Source organism: Osmerus mordax, chromosome 8 (assembly GCF_038355195.1).
Source record: "Osmerus mordax isolate fOsmMor3 chromosome 8, fOsmMor3.pri, whole genome shotgun sequence".
Classification (NCBI taxonomy): Eukaryota; Metazoa; Chordata; class Actinopteri; order Osmeriformes; family Osmeridae; genus Osmerus; species Osmerus mordax.
Window position 1 is genome coordinate 6,237,825 of NC_090057.1, and position 20,317 is coordinate 6,258,141.

The following is a 20,317-nucleotide window of genomic DNA, read 5'->3' on the forward strand; positions in this document are numbered from 1 at the left end:
CACCCATCTGACATAATGTGCGACGACGACGAGACTACAGCGCTTGTGTGCGACAATGGTTCTGGGCTGGTGAAGGCTGGCTTTGCTGGTGATGACGCACCTCGCGCTGTCTTCCCCTCCATAGTCGGTCGTCCCCGTCACCAGGTAAAGAATGTTTTATGATTATTTACCTGGTGATCATGACATAAATACAATAAAGACAATCAATGAAATGATAAGGGGGAATTGTGACTATATCTTTATGGCATTCCACAAATGAATGCTTATCATTGTACAGTTTGATTTAAGCTGTGTCTTTTTTGTTAATACATATTTACTCTCTACCAATGTAGGGTGTGATGGTGGGTATGGGACAGAAAGACTCGTACGTGGGAGATGAGGCCCAGAGCAAGAGGGGTATCCTAACCCTTAAGTACCCCATCGAGCATGGCATCATCACCAACTGGGACGACATGGAGAAGATCTGGCACCACACCTTCTACAACGAGCTGAGAGTGGCCCCCGAGGAGCACCCCACCCTGCTGACCGAGGCCCCCCTCAATCCCAAGGCTAACCGTGAGAAGATGACCCAGATCATGTTTGAGACCTTCAACGTCCCCGCCATGTATGTGGCCATCCAGGCTGTGCTGTCCCTGTACGCCTCCGGTCGTACCACAGGTGAGCAGAGTTCAAATACAGTATACTGTAGATCTGTGCCACGAGACTTAAGATTATACTTATACCACTGAATGGTTCATTCTCTCCCTCCCAGGTATCGTGCTGGACTCTGGGGATGGTGTGACCCACAACGTCCCCATCTATGAGGGTTACGCTCTTCCCCACGCCATCATGCGTTTAGATCTGGCTGGTCGTGACCTGACTGACTACCTGATGAAGATCTTGACTGAGCGCGGCTACTCATTTGTGACTACCGGTGAGTGCATACTTACTATCCATACTCATATTTAAGTATCCAAGTTCATTAAAATCCACACCTGGAAGGCTACGCAGCTAAACTCAATCGTCTTCTGCGTCTTTCGCGTCTTCCCAGCTGAGCGTGAGATCGTGCGTGACATCAAGGAGAAGCTGTGCTACGTGGCCCTGGACTTTGAGAACGAGATGGCCACTGCCGCTTCGTCCTCCTCCCTGGAGAAGAGCTACGAGCTGCCCGACGGTCAGGTCATCACCATCGGCAACGAGCGTTTCCGCTGCCCCGAGACCCTCTTCCAGCCTTCCTTCATTGGTAGGTAACCCAGTATATTAATGGGACAGATATAAATATTTTACAATGCCAAGTAATATTCTACTACACCCACACAGCAATAATGGAAATATAGAACACTAAACAGTAATGCTTTGGGTGAAATGATGAGAGCTAGCATTGAGTACTATTCAAAACACATTCTTAGAACTTTGTCATCTTTATGACTACAGGCATGGAGTCTGCTGGGATCCATGAGACCACCTACAACAGCATCATGAAGTGTGACATCGACATCCGTAAGGACCTGTATGCCAACAATGTGCTGTCTGGCGGTACCACAATGTACCCTGGCATTGCTGACCGCATGCAGAAGGAGATCACAGCTCTGGCCCCCAGCACCATGAAGATCAAGGTATATATGAAGGGGCCTATGGGCTGAACACATGTATGTCTAATCAATATAAAATGTACTATTATAGGAATTCTGAATGGCTAAAAACATATGTAGGAGATGGATTTTGCAGTTAGGTCATCTGTATTTGTCTCTGTCTTCCTCAGATCATTGCTCCCCCTGAGCGTAAGTACTCTGTCTGGATCGGAGGCTCCATCCTGGCCTCCCTGTCCACCTTCCAGCAGATGTGGATCAGCAAGCAGGAGTACGACGAGGCAGGCCCCTCCATCGTCCACAGGAAGTGCTTCTAAACTGCGGCCTCTCTTCCCCATGACTCCTCCCTTTGCTGCCTGGATTCACTGACTCTTCACATTACCTCCGCCTCTGGATATAGAGATACAGATCCATGCAGCCGCTCCTTAAACATTTAAATTTTGTACAGTTTGTTTATTACATATGTGGTGATTTATTGCATCATGAAGATAATGATATGTGAATTTTTATTGGTTTGTAAATAAACAAGACCTGGTTACTTGCACACAAGAGTATTGATTAATTCACGATATGAATTCATTGTAGACTATCCTATTATTCTCAGATGCTTGTTGTAGACTTCATGATACACTGATAACACAGGGCAGAGTACGGTATTCCTTAAACACACATATATATTTGGACATGATAAGATTCAAAGAAATACTACTGGGCAAGCTTCCAAGTTGCTTCTATCTTTAGACGCTCTAAGGCTACCCCTTTAAGCGATATCTCAATTGGGATCGTGCACTCACGTTCAAGTTTATCCAAGGAAATATCAGCACAACCTATCAAATAAACAAATGCTTTGGGCCTTGATGATGAAGCCCAATGTATTTGTCAGACTGCAGCATCTGTCTTTAGGCTGCCGTTGCACTGGAATTTGATATAAATTGACGGACAGAGGTCGGGAGTCTGCTGTCTAGACTTTGGTGTGCATCTTGCCCCAGTAATAATCCTCATAGTGTCAGCCTATCTCTCTTTCAGGCACAATGTACAGTTCGGCTCCTCTGCTTTTGGCGTGTTTTGTAGGAGTATTAATTAAAATACTCCACATTTACATTGATTCATTGAAATTATTTAATTTCTACAGATAAATATCCCAGGTCTCCAGAACAGGAATAGAGAGAAGACTATAATGGAACTACATAAACTGTCCGACTTTATCCACCAACCTGTCTGCACGTGACACAGGAGGAGTCTACTTAAAGCAGATTAGCGCTCGCTCAACGTTCTCTCAACTGCCTCCATTCAAGCATCGCGCGAGCTACTGTACGGCGCGCACGATCGAAAATCGTGATTTCTTCTTATCAGCACTTCAGACTCGCGCAAGAGAAAGTGCTTGTGTTGTCGAATGAGCTTTTAGCAGAGGCGTAGAAGGCAGGAGGGCAGGAGCGCAGCAGGAGCGGCGCGGTATCAATGCGTTCACCAGACAACATCGGAGCCTTCAGGAATAAAGACGGGAAGCAGTAGATTCCACAGGAATTTTGCACAGTGCACAGAGTGCCATCGTCTCCGAATGATCAACCATGGGGGAGTGGACAATATTAGAGCGTCTCTTGGAGGCTGCTGTCCAGCAGCACTCTACTATGATCGGAAGGTAAGAAGGAGAGCTGCAGGCACTTGTAAAAAGTCTTACCAAGAGTTTAGGGTTTTAATCAAGTGTTGAAAGCATTAAAACACGAAGCGGCCGTTCTACTTAAATACTTAAATCCCATACGTAAAACACACACAAATAAATCACACACGCATGTCTTGTGATAAATTGCTGACAAGTAAAAATGTTAACGTATTTACTTCGTATTTAGCCAGACATTAGGTTAAATGATTGGTAGGGCTTTCACAGGGCTAGTTGGTGAATTCAGCACTGGACAGCTCCCAAACACACGTTTACCCTACAACTAGACATCATACAATTCTACTTTTTAATACACAAAATAATTTAATCTCTGTTTGTGAATATACATATATCGACACTACAGATTTGCTCTATAGGCCTGCATTTATGTTTACGCATTTTTGTTTACTTTTAGGATCCTGCTAACTGTGGTGGTGATCTTCCGGATTCTGATCGTAGCTATAGTTGGAGAGACTGTCTATGACGACGAGCAGTCCATGTTCGTGTGTAACACTTTGCAACCAGGATGCAACCAGGCGTGTTACGACAAGGCATTCCCCATCTCCCATATCAGATATTGGGTATTTCAGATAATCATGGTGTGCTGTCCTAGCCTCTGCTTCATCACATACTCTGTGCACCAGTCTGCCAAGCAGAAGGAGCGGAGGTTCTCCACGGTGTACCTCTCCCTAGACAAGGACCAGGATTCCATGAAGAGAGACGACAGCAAAAAGATTAAAAACACCATCATTAACGGAGTACTTCAGAACACAGAAAACTCCACGAAAGAAGCGGAGCCTGACTGTTTGGATTCGAAGGACATTCCCAATTCGGCCATGAGAACTACTAAGTCTAAAATGAGGCGACAAGAGGGCATCTCAAGATTTTACATCATCCAAGTGGTTTTCAGAAATGCGTTAGAGATAGGGTTTTTGGTGGGTCAATATTTCCTGTATGGATTCAATGTCCCTGCGGTGTATGAGTGTGATCGATATCCCTGTATCAAAGATGTTGAATGCTATGTTTCAAGACCAACCGAGAAGACCGTGTTTCTGGTCTTCATGTTTGCGGTCAGTGGCGTATGTGTTCTTCTAAACTTGGCTGAACTCAATCACCTTGGCTGGAGGAAGATCAAAACTGCTGTGAGAGGTGTGCAGGCGAGAAGGAAGTCAATCTATGAGATCCGCAACAAAGATTTGCCAAGGATGAGCATGCCCAACTTCGGTCGCACTCAGTCGAGTGACTCTGCGTATGTGTAGCCTAACGCCCAGTAGCTGAAAGTGAAGGGAGACATGGGACCCTTGTACAAATAATTCTGTATCTATTTATGAGGAATGTGGTGGACAGTGTATCTCACCGACCTCAGTGATGAAGTGGGTGGGGTAGCGATTTAATTTGTCTTTAACGGACAACTAAAACAGACCAAACATTTATTTGTCATATTTATGAGAAGGCACTGATGCAACTTTTATTATCATTTATAGATTATGAAGTGCTTCTTAAAAGCAGAAGCTAGCCTCTAATCAATGTGTTCTTATAGTCAAAGGTATAAATACTTGCACTAAATATGAATACAGCGAGCCAAAAAGAAGGCCTATCCGGTGTGTGCTGTGAACGGTGTTTTTACGACATTCCATTGGTTTTTAAACACCTCAAACTACCATAGCAATGAAATACATCATCAGGCAATTTGGGAGACACGTTTAAGACTAATTATAGCCTAGAGATTAAGTAATTCAGTTAATTAATTCCTGTATTATGTCAATCATCTCATCTCTTTACTTTTGGATTTATTACATAAATAATTGTCGATGTATTGGTTGCCTGCGCTAGCACCACTGTCCTTAACCTAAACGATCACTATCTTCGCTTGCTGTGCAGCAGAGTAGGACTTTGGAAACGGGCTGCAGACGGCTGTGATCTGTCTTTTCTTCTTTTCACCCAAGCGCCCACTGCTTTCGTTTGTTAAATATATTTCTTGATTTTGTGTCATCAAGTGCCATACATGTACATAAATATAAACATGATATATAGATATATATATAGAATATTATAACCTTCATCCTCAGAAATGCATATTTCAAATATAAATACCTGTTGCAGATTTTGATGCTGTCGTCCTCTTCTATTTGAACAACTGTGGTTTATATGGAAATGGTATGCTACTAATATTGTCATCTATGATTTTATTTAGCAACACAAACAATCAAAAAAACAACCATAGTGTATTCAAGATATATTGGTCATGATTAAATTTACAGTGCAAATTTGATTACAGGCAATAAATGCCAGTGGTGCTACCAGTTTCCAAATGAAACTCCATTTGAACTCCATCATTGTCTAAACACCCTGAATGGTGAAAAAGTCTAAAATAAAAATGGAATTCATGTATATAATAGCCTATATGTGTGATGCGTGATTTTAATGGTCATATCATATTGTGTCCATATTGAACATTTTGATCACATGGCAAGTTTTACCTCAATACCAAACTGAGACCGAGGTTGTGTGTATATGCAGTCATCTGTATCAGTTCAACAGACACATTAAGACTCAAAGACAAAACCCTGACTCCAGTAACACAGTGCAGACTCAGTCCGCTCATCTGTCACTGTTTCAGACAGTTTCTTCTGCAACCCAGGGGGTGGCAGCCATATTTGAATCCGACCCATTCCTCAGCTTCATCCTCTTGTTTGCGGCTGCAGATGCAGCCCAGGTTCACTCAGACAGGAAGCCGAGGTCGCCTGCACTTCCTCAAGGTCACTGAGAAAGTGCTGAGTACCGCGCCCTTGAGAGTGCTCCCCAGCTGACCAGCCAGGATGCAAGTGTGTGCGTTTGTGTGTGAATGTGTGTGTGTGTGTGTGTCAGGGTGCTGGGTGTGTGGGTGTAAGAGGGGATATGGACAGGTATTGCTGCCAAGATGACTCTGCAACTGCAAGAAGAAAAATCGAAGAGCGAAGACCCTGACAGATCAATCTCAAATTCAGCAGGGACCTGAGATTCTCCTCTCCAACAGAAAACATGCTCCGCTCTGCTGGCTGGCAGCTACATCCTCATTCCTTTCCCTCTCTTCGTCTGCCTGTCCTTGCTTGTTTTATTTCCATGTATGCTGTAGTTTTGTATCCCATCCACCTGTGCTAGGCTACCTGCTTGGGTTTCACCACAGAACCTCCATGCAAATGAGGCAGTTTCAGAGTAGGAATGCTAATTCAGAGGTGGAGAAGAGGTGACTCATGTTCTGATCTAAGACCCGTGCACACATTCTAAAACAGAAGTGAGACTTATCTCTGCAGAACCAGAGAGCCATGGTTTAGATCTGCTCAATGGGATTGAGGATTTCTAATATTTCCCTTTATAACCTCCATGAGAAGCCATCAGATAACACATGGCAGGGATGGAGTATAACTAAAAATAGCTACTGTCAACCACATGTATTATATGAAGGTACAAACACAGACTTTATTATAGATTGTTTCATCGTTTGATGCCTATAGCGTATGTCGGCAATTCATTTTGGGTTGTGTTTCATTGTTCATGTGAGCTTTTGAAAACAGATTGCTGATGTAAAACTAACATTACAATATATGTAAATATCAACATTAATTCCAATGCATCTCATCCATAATGTATAGCGCTCTGGCTGCTTTTCAACAGAACAATGCATTTAGCTAGAACGGCAAGGCCACTTTTAGCGTTAAAGCTATAAAAAAATGAAACATTTAAAGCTCTTGTGATTGTACAGAGCCAGTGTTTGTTTCCATTACCGTTGGCCAGTGTATGTTTTCCCAGGAGAATACACACGCTGCAGTAAGAACCACTCAGAGCTTCCTCCGATACCTAACCTCACACCATAAATATTCATATAAAACTCGCTTACAGCGTACATTTATGATCAATGACCTGTCTCTCAAAGTAGCCTTGGCAGAAAACATATGAATAGGCTCTTCTGAAACAAACGGCTGCCCTCACTCAGTCTCTGTTTGGAAACAAGTATGTTCTCTTTTTTCCTTTGTTTCTTGTTTCATCAAATCATTTCCATCCGCATATCCTGAACCATACAACGTTTTCCTTGGGAGTCCATGGCATCATACAAAACCACCCAAAGAGGTGGTTTTGAATGCAATCATCCCACAGTCATCTCACAGACATGACATGCAGTATTCTCACAGATGCAGTCATCTCATAGACTCTCTTCATTAGACTGCACGGCACACTTCTTTGATAATTCCTTTTGACAGATGTATGAACACACATCAAAGGGAACATGAGGCCTCCTCCTATATCCACAGCGCTCTGTCTTTCACCTCCACCTGCTTTTCTCTATTCTGGAAGAGGAAAAGAGGGCAGATTATGGCTTCAAAGCAGCCAGGCAGCCATGGGAAACAGAGAGCGATGTGACGAGAAGTGCTGGAGGCCTGTTCACGTTCAGTGAGACCCCACTCCTCTGGAATAGGAGCTGGACGACAGGCAAACACTCCACAATAGCAACACAAAGGATCCATATTCATGAGACCCTCTTTTTATTTGTCTGATTGTGTGAGGATATTTCTGTAAAAAAGGAGAGGCGACAGATTTGGGGCGAGCGGGAGCGTATCTCACGAGTTCTACGAGGTGAGGGCTTGAATTGTCGTTCCGCATTGATTCACGCGCTCTGTGTGAATTCACACTCTGTTTGAAAGTGAGCCGGGCCATCTCCGTGCATCAGCATCACCTCTGAGAGCTTCAAAGAGGCAGTGATGGGCAGTGAGAGGAGATGTGCAAAGAGAGAGAGAGAGAGAGAGAGAGAGAGAGAGAGAAAGTGAGAGAGAGAGAGAGAAAGTGAAAAAGAGAGGTGGTGCAGGTCTACCAGGGCCTTTCCCTATGTGGGCACGGTGCCCACTGGACTTCTCCAGGAGGTGGGCCCCATGCCTTCTACATTAAGGCTTTATGAGGTCAGAGGGCCCGACAGAGCAGCAGAACACGAGGAGGTGAAGCAGAGACGCTAATGACTCATGCCATCTCAGGAAGATCCGACCCTGTCATCTCCTGCCCACCAATGGTGTCAGCCCAGCTGCCAGCAGAGCACACCACCAGCCCTTCCTGTCTGATCCGCCGGCCCCGTGTGTCTTTTACTTTGAGCAGGACCTGGCCGCTCGTTGGAATAAGCAGCAAGCTCATCAGAATCCGCCTTAAACTTCCTTTAGGTTTCGGGTTGGAAGTGCTGTCAAAGCAGCGACAGTGTTTTGGTGCTGTCAACACTTTCGTTTCAGGATCTGAATCCAGCGTTGCGGAATTACTGTCACTCAAACGCAGACATGATAGAGCCAGCCCAGAGCTTTTTAAATACTGAGCAGTGTCACAGCGGCTGGACTGCAGCGTATGTGATAAAGTCATTAAAGAATTAGTCAAACTCTCGCTGCCAAGCTCTTTATAAACAAACTCTTGTAATTGCAGATCCAGTCTGACATAAAAAAGAACGGACAGATTTATTCCTAAGTTCAAAGAGAGAAGGAAGCCAGTCGCCGCGGGTGGGATCGCTTGGATCAATGGTAAGAACATGTGATAGAGGAAAACCTCATTAGATTCCCACAGTCTCATCTGGGCTTAAACTTGACTTCCCCCAAAACAAAGGACTTGCTGCCAGCCAAAGAACAACCTACTGTGTCTGGCCTCCCAAGAGCTTCATCCTCACGTCCGGCCTGTCTGTTTGCCTGACTACTGGAGGGTATTTGGGTTGTGTAGGGGATAGTATATGAGGGGTATTTGGGTTGTGTAGGGGGATAGTATATGAGGGGTATTTGGGTTGTGTAGGGGATGGTATATGAGGGGTATATGGGTTGTGTAGGGGATGGTATATGAGGGGTATTTGGGTTGTGTAGGGGGATGGTATATGAGGGGTATATGGGTTGTGTAGGGGATGGTATATGAGGGGTATTTGGGTTGTGTAGGGGGATGGTATATGAGAGGTATTTGGGTTGTGTAGGGGATAGTATATGAGGGGTATTTGAGTTGTGTAGGAGATAGTATATGAGAGGTATTTGGGTTGTGTAGGGGATAGTATATGAGGGGTATTGGGGTTGTGTAGGGGGATGGTATATGAGGGGTATTTGGGTTGTGTAGGGGGATAGTATATGAGGGGTATTTGGGTTGTGTAGGGGATAGTATATGAGGGGTATTTGGGTTGTGTAGGGGGATGGTATATGAGGGGTATTTGGGTTGTGTAGGGGGATAGTACCGGTATATGATCAAAGAGAAGCACAGCCAGTTGGAGTTGGATGTTGCATTGTGACCCCAACGTGTTCCATCCAGTCTGTCCCTATGGGGGACAGGGAGGTTTTTTTTGATGGCATTGACATTACCTATTCCCTTTGATTTTAATTCAGTCAGTGATCTCTCTCTCTCTTTCTCTCTGTTTCTCTGTCTCTATCCCTCGCTCTCACTTTCTCTTATCCTCTATCTCGCTCTTACTGTATTTCATCATGGCATGGGTGTGTTTGGCTGCAAGTCCTATCAGTGATCATGTGTGGTGTTAGGCCATCTAAAAAAATACATTTCAGAATTCTTCACAGCCTCCGTGTGGGAGGAAGGAACCATTTCAAAACCATTCCCTGAATCTGCTGATCTAAAGAAGGTATATGTATAATGTAGCTTACACCTCAAGCCCAAGCAACCCTGTCAAATATGGATTGTCCCTAAGGTTCACAAGGCTTAGGTAAGGAGCGAGAGGGAGAGAGAAAAGAGATGAGAGGGAGATCGAGGGAGATGAGGAAGAGGGGCTCCAGACATGAGAAGAGAGGGGGTGATAGAGTGCAAGAGGCAGGCAGACGGACCCATCCATGAATATCGACAAGTTTGTGGAGATCATTAGGTCTGGCTAATTAGTTTAACAATCTAATTAGTTAAAATGATAAGGTAGAAAAAACAACAAAAAAGATTAACAAAAAAAAAACAGAATCCCGGTCCCTAATCAAATAAAAAATGACGCATTAAGATTAACCACAAAAAATAAATATGTTATAGTTTATTTTCCCCTTGCACTATGGTGGTGTGATATCACTTGCTGGAGTAACTATGGTTGCAGCATTTCTGAACTGTCTAGTCAGGCGCTATGAAGTTCTCAAAGTTGCCACCCCAGGTGAGAAAAGAACAGGTGTTATCTTAGCAGGCAGAGAGCTGCTAATGAACAGAGGCCTCTATCTGTCAAGCAGGATATTTCACAGAGCAGAGAACAGCGCTACCTCTCTGTACTCACCAAGCATCACTCGCTCTGCACAGCAGCTTCAAGTGTCTTATAACTAGTCCTCCTCACACATGAAAAACAAGTCATGGGAAACCATCTTGTTCAGACACTATTGCCCTAATATCAGACAGTCATTATCTCTCACATATCTGTCTGAGAGGGAGTGTGCTTGGTTTGGGATTTGTGTGAACACCCCCTCACCCCACCCCAACCCCACCCCCCCACGATATCATCTGCCCAGGCCTGTCCTTGTGTTCACCCTCATTTCTAACCATAATCCCACAACATCCGTCAGCATGCATGAACATAGTCACACGACCACCATCCACAATGCGCACACACTTCAGTATGCAAATATACATGTACATAGACATACACACACATAACACACACATCCACTCATACTAATAATTTAAACTCACACAACCCAGATGGATTCATGTCAAAATAGGTGCTGTCTCTATGCATGAATCATAGTAATTTCACAATTGTGATATCTTGAGAGCATGCATGCTACAGAGCCCAGCGGTCAGAGAGCGGTCAGCCCCTCATTTAGACGCGCATCCTTTCAACTCTGTGCTCTAAACCTTCCCTCACCTAAAAATCCTTTTGTCATGTCTACATCCCAAATCCATTTTTGTGTTCCCAGATTAAATTGACTCGGATTGAAGATTTGCTGAGTGCCTTCCGATCGGTAATAAAGTCGTATCCTCAAAATCGCTGATTACATTGAACCAGCAGGGGTGTAATAGAGGGAGGGTTTCTCTCCCCCCCCCCTCACTGTGCCCTCTCTGCTCTGTGGCAGGGTGGGGATACGGTTTCCACCGTGTCACTGGGAAGACACACTGGTGTCCAGTTACGGATGCTCTGCCTGTCTCTGCGACCTCAGAGTCTCTGGCTGTGCAGGCTTGTGACCTCTACTGCGTCCAGCACCAACCACAGGAGGGAGAGGGGTGGAAGCTTCTTTTTCAGTCCAAGGCTATTTAAAGATCCACTCACAAACAAACACTAATCCTGTGCACACACCCCTGGACACACACGCGCATATATATCATAAATGCTTGCGCATGCATTCTATATACACACACACACACATTCACACACACTGCACATGCATTGAGCTTGATAGAGACAGGTATTTCTAAGAAACCAAAGAGGGGCTTAGATAACTGTAATCCCAATTCACTGTACATCCTAAATGGATTAGTGATCAGAGGATCCCTCCATATAGAAGCCATCTACTCAGTTACTAAGCCACATATAGGCAACCCCATACAACATCATGTATTCACATACCACACAAATCCAATTGCAACGGCTAAAACACTGTTAACTCCACATTATGTGCATGTCGTATGAGAAGGAAAAGCAAAGGAGTGTAGTTTGCACTGTATCAAGTTGCTCAAAGGTGAGGTGTGAATTTGAGGGGCATCAAGACGAAGGTATGACATGTGTGCTGAGGGTGGTGACAGTGACAGACTGTGACAGAGAGGGGACCTGTCCTCCTGTACTGAGAGCTGCACACGCACAGCTCTCTGTCAGACACGCAGTCCGTCACTCTGGTGTCAGCTGGCCCTCAGCTCTTCTGCCTGTCTAAGCCTAGTGTGCATCTGAGTTAATGTGTGTGTGTGTGTCACATACTAAAAAGAGGAGAGGAAGAAGGGAACATTGAGCATTGCTGAAACTATTAAGTTACAACCCCTGATCATTAAAAAGTGCAATTATTTTCTGAACTGTGCAATAAGTGCTGTGTGTGCAGTGTGTGTCTGCAGTGTGTGTGTGTGTGTGTGTGTGTGTGTGTGTGTGTGTGTGTGTGTGTGTGTGTGTGTGTGTGTGTGTGTGTGTGTGTGCAGTGTGTGTGCAGTGTGTGTGTATGTGTGTGTGGACATAATCCCCATTGTGTATGACCCCCTGCAATGTTCTGTCCTTTGCCCCCTTTCCTGTGAATCTACATGACCCTAACACCCAGTGACCCTAACACCCAGTGACCCTAACATCCAGTGACCCTAACACCCAGTGACCCTAACACCCAGTGACCCTAACATCCAGTGACCCTAACACCCAGTGACCCTAACACCCAGTGACCCTAACACCCAGTGACCCTAACATCCAGTGACCCTAACACCCAGTGACCCTAACATCCAGTGACCCTAACACCCAGTGACCCTAACACCCAGTGACCCTAACATCCAGTGACCCTAACACCCAGTGACCCTAACACCCAGTGACCCTAACACCCAGTGACGGGGTGAAGGCGTCTCTATCCCTCTAGAACAATGAAACACAATCACAGCGGCGTGTGGTACAGCTAGTTCAGCCAACCCCAATGATCTGGCTATTTCTATACGCAGCCAGAGGGAGATACACTCCTCAGAGTGGAGATTTGTGTAAACTGCCCCCCCCCTCTCGCACCCCCGCCCCACCTACGCGGCTCTATGCCAAGGCCCCAGTCTGGGAGGTGGCTGGCGGGGGTCCGAGACCTAGACTTTGACATATTACCCAAGGGCCACTTGTGCCAAGATTTATGGGTGATTTCCAGGGCCCCCTGCATATGAGGGCCTGATGAGAATGTGCAATCAATAAGATAATAGCAACCGAAACAGCGGCTAGAGTTGAATTTATCGATGCACTGTAACTCCTGTCAAGTGGGGGTGTGACATCCGACTGCTCCCTGGCCCCTGTGGTGTTTACCTCGACAAAACCTCCCAATGCCTTCACACTCCCACAGCAGCTCCAGCAGCAGGACATTAAACAGCCTAATGTTGAAACCCAAAACGGATCCCAGACTAAGAAAAGCTGAACCAAACAATTGTGTCTGAGGAATGCTTAATACAATCAATATCAATTGAATGATGGCGACATTAAAAGATGAAATTTGAAATAACGTTGTGCCCTTGTATTTTGAGCTTTCCCAGTTGAAGTTCCAGCGACATAGAAGGAGCTGATGAAATCCCTCCCCCTTTAGCTTTTCAGCAAAGCACCGCCACACATGACAAACAGCCAGGCTGTCACAGCAGCTCATCCAGACCCATATATAATGCAGCCCTGTTGATTATGGTGTGGTGAGACTCTGGTCCTCCTCCTGCGCAGGCTGGTGGGGGGTGGTCTGACAATACTGTCCCAGTCTGGGGGGTGCGTGAGGCAGGCTGGTGGTGCGGTGGACACTGGCTGGGCGGAGGAGTGCTAGATCAGCTGGCTGAAGGAAGATTAATGCCCAGGCCAGCCGGTGATCCATCACATGAGATAGCTCTGTAGAGGCTAGAGGCAGGGGCGTGGCCCACTCAGCCCTGTCCCTGTCCCTGTCCCCCTGTCCCCACACACACACACACACACACACACACACACACACACACACACACACACCCTGCCCCAACCCACCCCTGTTCTGATGGATGGTTGACTGGACATCAGAGCTCCTCCTGCCTGATGGTCAGTTGGAGGGCTTCAGGAGCCCCAGCCTACTGGAGAACTTGAGGGTAGGTTTGGTTGAATTTCTCTCTTTCTCTGTCTCTCTCTCTCTTTCTCTCTCTATTTTTCTTTCTTTCTAGCTATGTCTCTTTCTTTCTAGCTATATCTCTCTCTGTGACCTGTTGGGAGAAAATGGCTGAGATGTCTTCATTCTCATAAGTGGTTTGATACAGCTTGAGTCACATTTAGAATTCCTTGTGACTGACCCCATGTGACAGGCTCCGGCTCAAAATCAGGTAGCGGTTTTCACACAGCAGTAACATCCCAACACAAAGGGGTGTACAGAGCACACTGGGATTTTCATGACACTTTTCACATCATAAAATTTGCCATCATTTCACCAGTCATGACCAAGTCTCATTTGATGAGCTGTCACAGGGTTTCACACAAAGCCTGACACAATAAAAACAAAACAGATGAATAACTCGTGAGAGAGCCATTGTTTATATTTGTGTTTTTACCCTGCAAACACTTTGTTGGGCCAGCATTGTCCTCTCCTCAGCTCTGTGCTGGTGCAGGACTACACTGTGACACGTCCCGGGTAGTCCTGCTGACGCATGACTTTAGAGGTCGTTCCATGACGAGATGAGCCGTCACACCGTGAAATATCTGCTGTGACATCCCGCGCTGCGTTCTGCTGACACCTGGAAGTGCACTCTGCCATTACCCAGGATGCACCAGTGGAGGAGAGGGGAAGTGAGGGACTGTCATGCTGGAGACACTGAGTGGACGAGTCCAGGATGGTTAGGTCGGTCCTAATTTCTAAGAGAGCAAAGTGCACTGCAGTGAATGTCCATTAACTCACCCTGTGTTGCATACTTCATAGAGCAGACTCAATATTCACATTTCCTGCCGTTTTCTCTAAAAGGTCTTGGTGGTCTTTTTTTCTAAAAGCTATGGTGGGATAGTTGGCAAAACAGATAGTAAAGAACTTCCACAAGCACTTCTGTAATTTTCGCAAAGCGGCCTTGATGGTCTGGCCACCGAAAGCCTTCAGCAGACTCATCCTTTCCCTCTCTGATTCAGCTTCCTTTTCCGTTTCCCCTGCATACGGTCGGCTACGAGAAGCTGTGAGATTGCAGGGCAGCATGGTGCCATGGCAGCACAACAGAGGCGGAGGATGGAGCCAGCAGGAGCACACATCTCCAGCACACAACACATGCCAGCTACAACCACACTGCCGCACCACACTCGAATAGAGACTCAATTGAGATGTGCACTCAATAAAAGGGTTTCAACCACCCACTCAAATGGCTCATTCAGTGATGTCAAGTGGAATGTCTATGCCATCAGTGCACAAACACACACTGGGGTACATATCCTCCACCAACCCATTTATTCCTTATGTTAGCTGACTCTAAGGATGGGAGGTCATAAACATGTTGTATGACATGGTGTCAAGGTTATTTTCTGGATGTACAGAATACACACACACAACCTTCCTAGTCTCCTCTTAGACTGCATAGTCCAGAATTGTTGTCTTTCCTGAAAGACCATTGGGAGTTTTCAGGTTGGATGTTATTCAAAGTGCGTTATTGAGACTGGTCTCTTTTAATCATCCCAGGGCAGGGGCAGAATGTGTGGATTATGGGATTTGCAGCTGTCAGCTCTCTCCTCCCATTGTTTTGCAGTTGAAGTAGGCCAGCGGTTTGGGACACCATAACTGAAGTTGTGGGTCCATGTCTACAAACCTCCCTGGCAATGGCAGTCAGCACAGGTCAATACCTCAAGGAGAGAGGACAGCTATGCTGAGCTCTGTCATTAATAATGAGACTCTGCTACCTGTGCTGTTCTCTTTACCCATCTTTTTACCTCTCCCTGTCCTCTCCTTCTCTCTCTCTCTCTCTCTATCTATCTCTCTCTCTCTCTCCCTCTCTCTCTCTATCTCTCTCTCTGTCTTTCTCTGTCTTTCTCTGTCTTTCTCTGTCTTTCTCTGTCTTTCTATGTCTTTCTCTGTCTGTCTGTCTCTCTCTCTCTCTTTCCCTCTCCCTGTCTCTCTCTCTCTTTCCCTCTCTCTCTCTCTCTCTCTCTCTCCCTTCTCCCTCTCTTCCTTTCTCTCTCTCTCTCTGTCTCTGTGTTTTTCTCTGTCTAGTTTTGATGAATGTGTCCAGTCTGGTCCCAAGGCTGGTGGTCAGGTTACAGGGCTATCACACTTGTCTAAGGAGACTTACATTTTATTGTGGGTTTTTTTTACCCTGAAGAGGGTTTGTTTTATGGCCGGTGGATGTCCCTCAGCTAGCCCAAAACCACACAGCTAACCACTGCACCAAATTGTTCATCGTAAGGAATGAGGAGTTTGAGTGCGCTTGTCTTTGCATGCATCCATAAACTCTGGCTCTCAGCATCTCTGCGTGCGGTAGTTCTATTTAAGGCACCTGCAGTAGCACAGCCAAATCAGTGTTGTGAGAACAAAGACAGGCCTCTGCATTATTTGGTGCTCCTGAACCAGAGCCAGAGGACTGTTTAACCCTAGCTACTGAACGATGACCTGGGCCACCTCCTCTCAGCCCTTTCAGAGCTCACACCAGGCAGGGTCAGTAGAGAAGCCTTTATCTCTCACTCCCTCACCCCCTCACCCCCTCATCTCTCTCCCGCTCCCTTCCTCCCCTTGTCTTCGCATCCCACAGTCCACTCACAATCAGTGCGGATCGTCTTACCAGCCGGGCGAAGTATTGCACGGACAAGTGAACTGCGTGCAGTGCCCCATGAAAAGAGCCGGGCAGGGAAATGTAAGCCAGGCCGGAGGCTGCCGGACAGGAGCTCATCCTCCTCACTCTTCCGGACGCCCACAGGCCTGGAGGAGGGCTAAAATAGGATATAACCCCCCCCCCACACACACACACACACACACACACACACACACACACACACACACACTCACACACACACACACACCACCCATCACCAACCAACATACCAGGAGAAGCTTTGTATCATGTGCTCTGACCAGCAGCTCCACAGATGTGCCAGTCTAAATCCTCCATACCGTGGCTCAGCCAATGGGATTACATAACGAGGGTAGCCGGAGACTGGTTGGTTTAAGACTGACCTCACATAAGGTCATATTGTATTCTACTCTGCACACTACCATTGCTGGATTATAAGCTTTCTCCTCCTGGCTGGTCTGTTTAAACACATGAAGAAGCTAGCTTGGTCCACAGACAAATAACCATCGAACAAACTGCTAATGTCGATCCCTACATTCCAGATAAAATGGAAGGGGATTTAGAGTAAGGACTACAGGATTAGACCGTAGTTATAAATAGACAGGGAGGAAGCACGATGCAGTTTGACATATGGTGTGCATGTGTGTGTTAGAGAGAGAGATATTAAGTTGATGAGCCAGAGTGCATTTTTCTGTCATTTTCTAGTGATTTCCAATCTCCTCTCCTAAAGAGTTACAAATGTACCGTAGCCCTATTCAGATAGAAAGATGGAAAGACAGGCAAATGAATATGTTGAACATTTTATACTTTAATGGACAGTAACAATGAACTGGGCAATAGGAGAGCCTCAATGCAAGCTCTTCAAACCCTCACCAATTTCACACCCATATATCTTTCATTATTGCTTTCATCCCTCTGTCTCTTTCTCCTCCCCCATTCCCCTATACCCATCCCTTTAACCCCCCCCCCTCTCTCTCTTTGAAATGAAACACTTCTCTGAGCCAGTGGGGAGGCTAGGGCATTTTCAGAGAGCAGGAAAAGTCCAGCAGAAACAGCAGCTTAATTCTGTGATGTTACCAAACATCTGTTCAGAGGCAGGCGCCAGGCCTGACCCAAAGCCCAGTGTTTGGGATATGCGGGTGCCAGGGACAGATAGACATTGAGCTAGGTATTCTCTCTTCACAGTCCCTGCTAGGCTTGTCTTTGACCGGACCAGGTGACCTGGAGTTAATGTGGAGGTTCTTGCATCCAATCTTTTTAATGAACACAGATGTATATGTTTACACAGACACAGGGATTATGTCCAGTCAGCACATTTCTTCCTCAGACCAAAGTAGCTTTAGCCTCGGCTGCATCTCATTCCCTGAGCCATGGAAAATGGAGAGAGGCAAAGAGTTCTGAAGAAGAAGAAACCAATTAATCAGCTCAAATGCAGTGGATGCTCAGCTGTCACACATGTAAACGTAAACACTTCCATCAATCAGCAGGCTATGCTGCCTCTTCTGGGAGCTGTGTGGAGTTATTCATCTGGCACACACATCTCACTCTAATCAATGAGTGGGATCAGAAGTGTTACCCACCCCCCCCCCCCCTCCCCCACCCACACCCACACCTGTCCCTGACGGCTACCATAAAATAACTGTTTACAATGTCATGATAAAGACAGCTAACTGTGGCTCCAAGTCACCAAAATTCCATGGCTGTGAGGAAGAATCAGGGCGTTGCTTTCTTTGGTACAAGTTCAGCACCAATCACCATGCTGGAAATTATATAATTCAAAACAAAATTATTGATTAAAAACGCTCTCAACATTAGTTAAGAAGGGATTGTGTTGCTGGGCCGACACATGGTTATTTTGGTTTCCTTGGTAATCTGTGGAGTGGTTGGCGTCAAGCCCATGGCCTTGTCTGAGTTTTCAATTACTCCATATCTACTCTGCATCCTGTCATGACCCCCTCCTTAACACACACACGTTCACAAATCAAAGGTTGTTTGATTGGGGATGTTCTCTTTAAAACAGCTTAATGCTTATTGTCATACACCTGAGCTGAGAGAATGATGGAGAAAGAAGGAGAGGCAGAGACATCATCTTTTGTGAACAGGCGACAGGATGATTGATGGGAGGATGAGATCAAAATTAAAAGTTGAGAGAGATCAAAAGAGGCAAAGGTAAGCGAGGGACAAATAGAGAACCTACGGTATACATGGCAGAGCTCGGAAGGGGGCCAGGAAACGGGGGTGGGAGGCTTGGTTGAAGGTGACCAGAGGTGCGTCTGGGAGAGGACCATATGGCCCTGCTGTGAGAGGCGTGGCCCAGCCGGCGCTGCTGGAGGAGGCAACTGACTTGCTAGAGCTCAGCTGAATTCATCCAGTGCTAGAGGGCTAGCCAGCCGCACATGCAGGGGGTGTAGTGCAGAGCTAGCCCTGTTAGCTTAGCGTCCTCTGGAAGACACCCTGGTTGTTGTTCTCTGAGACAGAATGGTAAGATGTCATGTGTACGTAGATCACTGTGATAGTGTTATCAATGGGATTACAATCTGGCTCTGACAGAGAATGGCAAAATCTTATTACGCCAGTGGATTCATTCATTAAAGTTTTTGTGAAGTGGTACATCTCCAAGCTAGGCCTTAGTGGACTAGTCCATCTACAGGCTAGCTTATGATAGTCCATACCTTTGTATGTGTCTTTGAGCATAGTATCTCAAATATGGGTACAATCATCCTCATTGCTTTCAGTAGAGTCGGATAATACTTCCACGACAGCAAAATACCACCCAATAGAGACTATATGTCTACTGTCAGTATGAGATACAGTACCTCAGTGACATCACTATGCATGTCATCAGTGTAATGGAAGTGAGTGGATAAGTCCACCTCCTTGTTGAGTCCTGCCCTAGATAGACTGTTAAAGACAGGCAGGGGGCAGCCAGGTGATAGGGGGCTCCACACTTTGAGTGGGCAAGAAAACTCACATACACACAAATTCTATTCACACTCGCATTCACACACATGCGTGCATGTACACACACACACACACACAGACGTATGTATACTCACACACACTCCTGTCCCACTTTCTTGTGTTCCCTGGTGTGTGTCCCAGCATCTGTCCTTAATCCCATCCCTGCGAGTGGACCTCTTAACCAGAGGTTGCCATCCTGTGTTTTCTGTCTGTTACAAATAAATTGGATTTTTTTTCTTCTGTCTTCACACAATGTTTGTCTGGGGCACAGAAAGCAAACGTCTAAGGATTGCAAGGAAAGCCTTCTGTGTCGCTAATCACTGTTTCTAGGTTAGGTTTCTCTGTGTTTTGATGTAGCAGGGAAGTGGGGAAAACACAACAAAATGAAAGTAACTAGATGGATTCGACACTTAGGGTCACATGGGTGGACTGTGATTTCCTGCTTTTTGTTTGTGTAGCTGTAGTGGCCGGTATATTAACTGGTTAGAGAGAGAGAGAGAGAGAGAGAGAGAGAGATAGGGAGGGAGGAAGAATCAGACAGACAAACAAGGATGATTTGACCTGTTTCAACAGAAACGTCAGAGTGTGGTGGTCTTTCAATTCCTGTCTGCAGCCAGATGGTATTCATAGAAAGCAGGTTGACAACCTTGGCTTGGCAGGAACATCAGACGGACTCACCTCCCTCTCCCCTGAACAGGTGGAGCACCCCAAACCTCTGCCCTGCTCAGCAGTGACACACTGTGGCACACTACAAAGTGACCATAAACAATGCATCAGA

The 20,317-nt window shown here is 46.0% G+C and overlaps 2 protein-coding genes across 2 annotated transcripts; both read left to right on the forward strand.

Annotated features, from left to right (window-relative positions):
• actc2 (actin, alpha, cardiac muscle 2) lies at positions 1-1,909 on the forward strand. Its single transcript, XM_067241515.1, has 6 exons — positions 1-144; positions 333-657; positions 752-913; positions 1,031-1,222; positions 1,414-1,595; positions 1,742-1,909. Exons 1-6 carry the CDS (start codon positions 16-18, stop codon positions 1,883-1,885), a joined length of 1,134 nt encoding a protein of 377 aa, XP_067097616.1. The 5' UTR covers positions 1-15; the 3' UTR covers positions 1,886-1,909.
• Positions 1,910-3,136: 1,227 nt separating this feature from the next.
• Positions 3,137-4,676, forward strand: LOC136947876 (gap junction delta-2 protein-like). Its single transcript, XM_067242105.1, has 2 exons — positions 3,137-3,207; positions 3,641-4,676. The coding sequence occupies exons 1-2, from the start codon at positions 3,137-3,139 to the stop codon at positions 4,482-4,484; spliced, it is 915 nt and encodes a 304-aa protein (XP_067098206.1). The 3' UTR covers positions 4,485-4,676.
• The last annotated feature ends 15,641 nt before the right edge of the window (positions 4,677-20,317 follow it).

Bases quoted from the DNA above. Each gene is read 5' to 3' on its own strand.
- actc2 (XM_067241515.1), top strand. From the start codon at position 16: ATGTGCGACGACGACGAGACTACAGCGCTTGTGTGCGACAATGGTTCT. The intron at 145-332 runs GTAAAGAATGTT...CTACCAATGTAG, and splicing joins TCGGTCGTCCCCGTCACCAG to GGTGTGATGGTGGGTATGGG. The intron at 914-1,030 runs GTGAGTGCATAC...GCGTCTTCCCAG, and splicing joins CTACTCATTTGTGACTACCG to CTGAGCGTGAGATCGTGCGT.
- LOC136947876 (XM_067242105.1), top strand. From the start codon at position 3,137: ATGGGGGAGTGGACAATATTAGAGCGTCTCTTGGAGGCTGCTGTCCAG. The intron at 3,208-3,640 runs GTAAGAAGGAGA...GTTTACTTTTAG, and splicing joins CACTCTACTATGATCGGAAG to GATCCTGCTAACTGTGGTGG.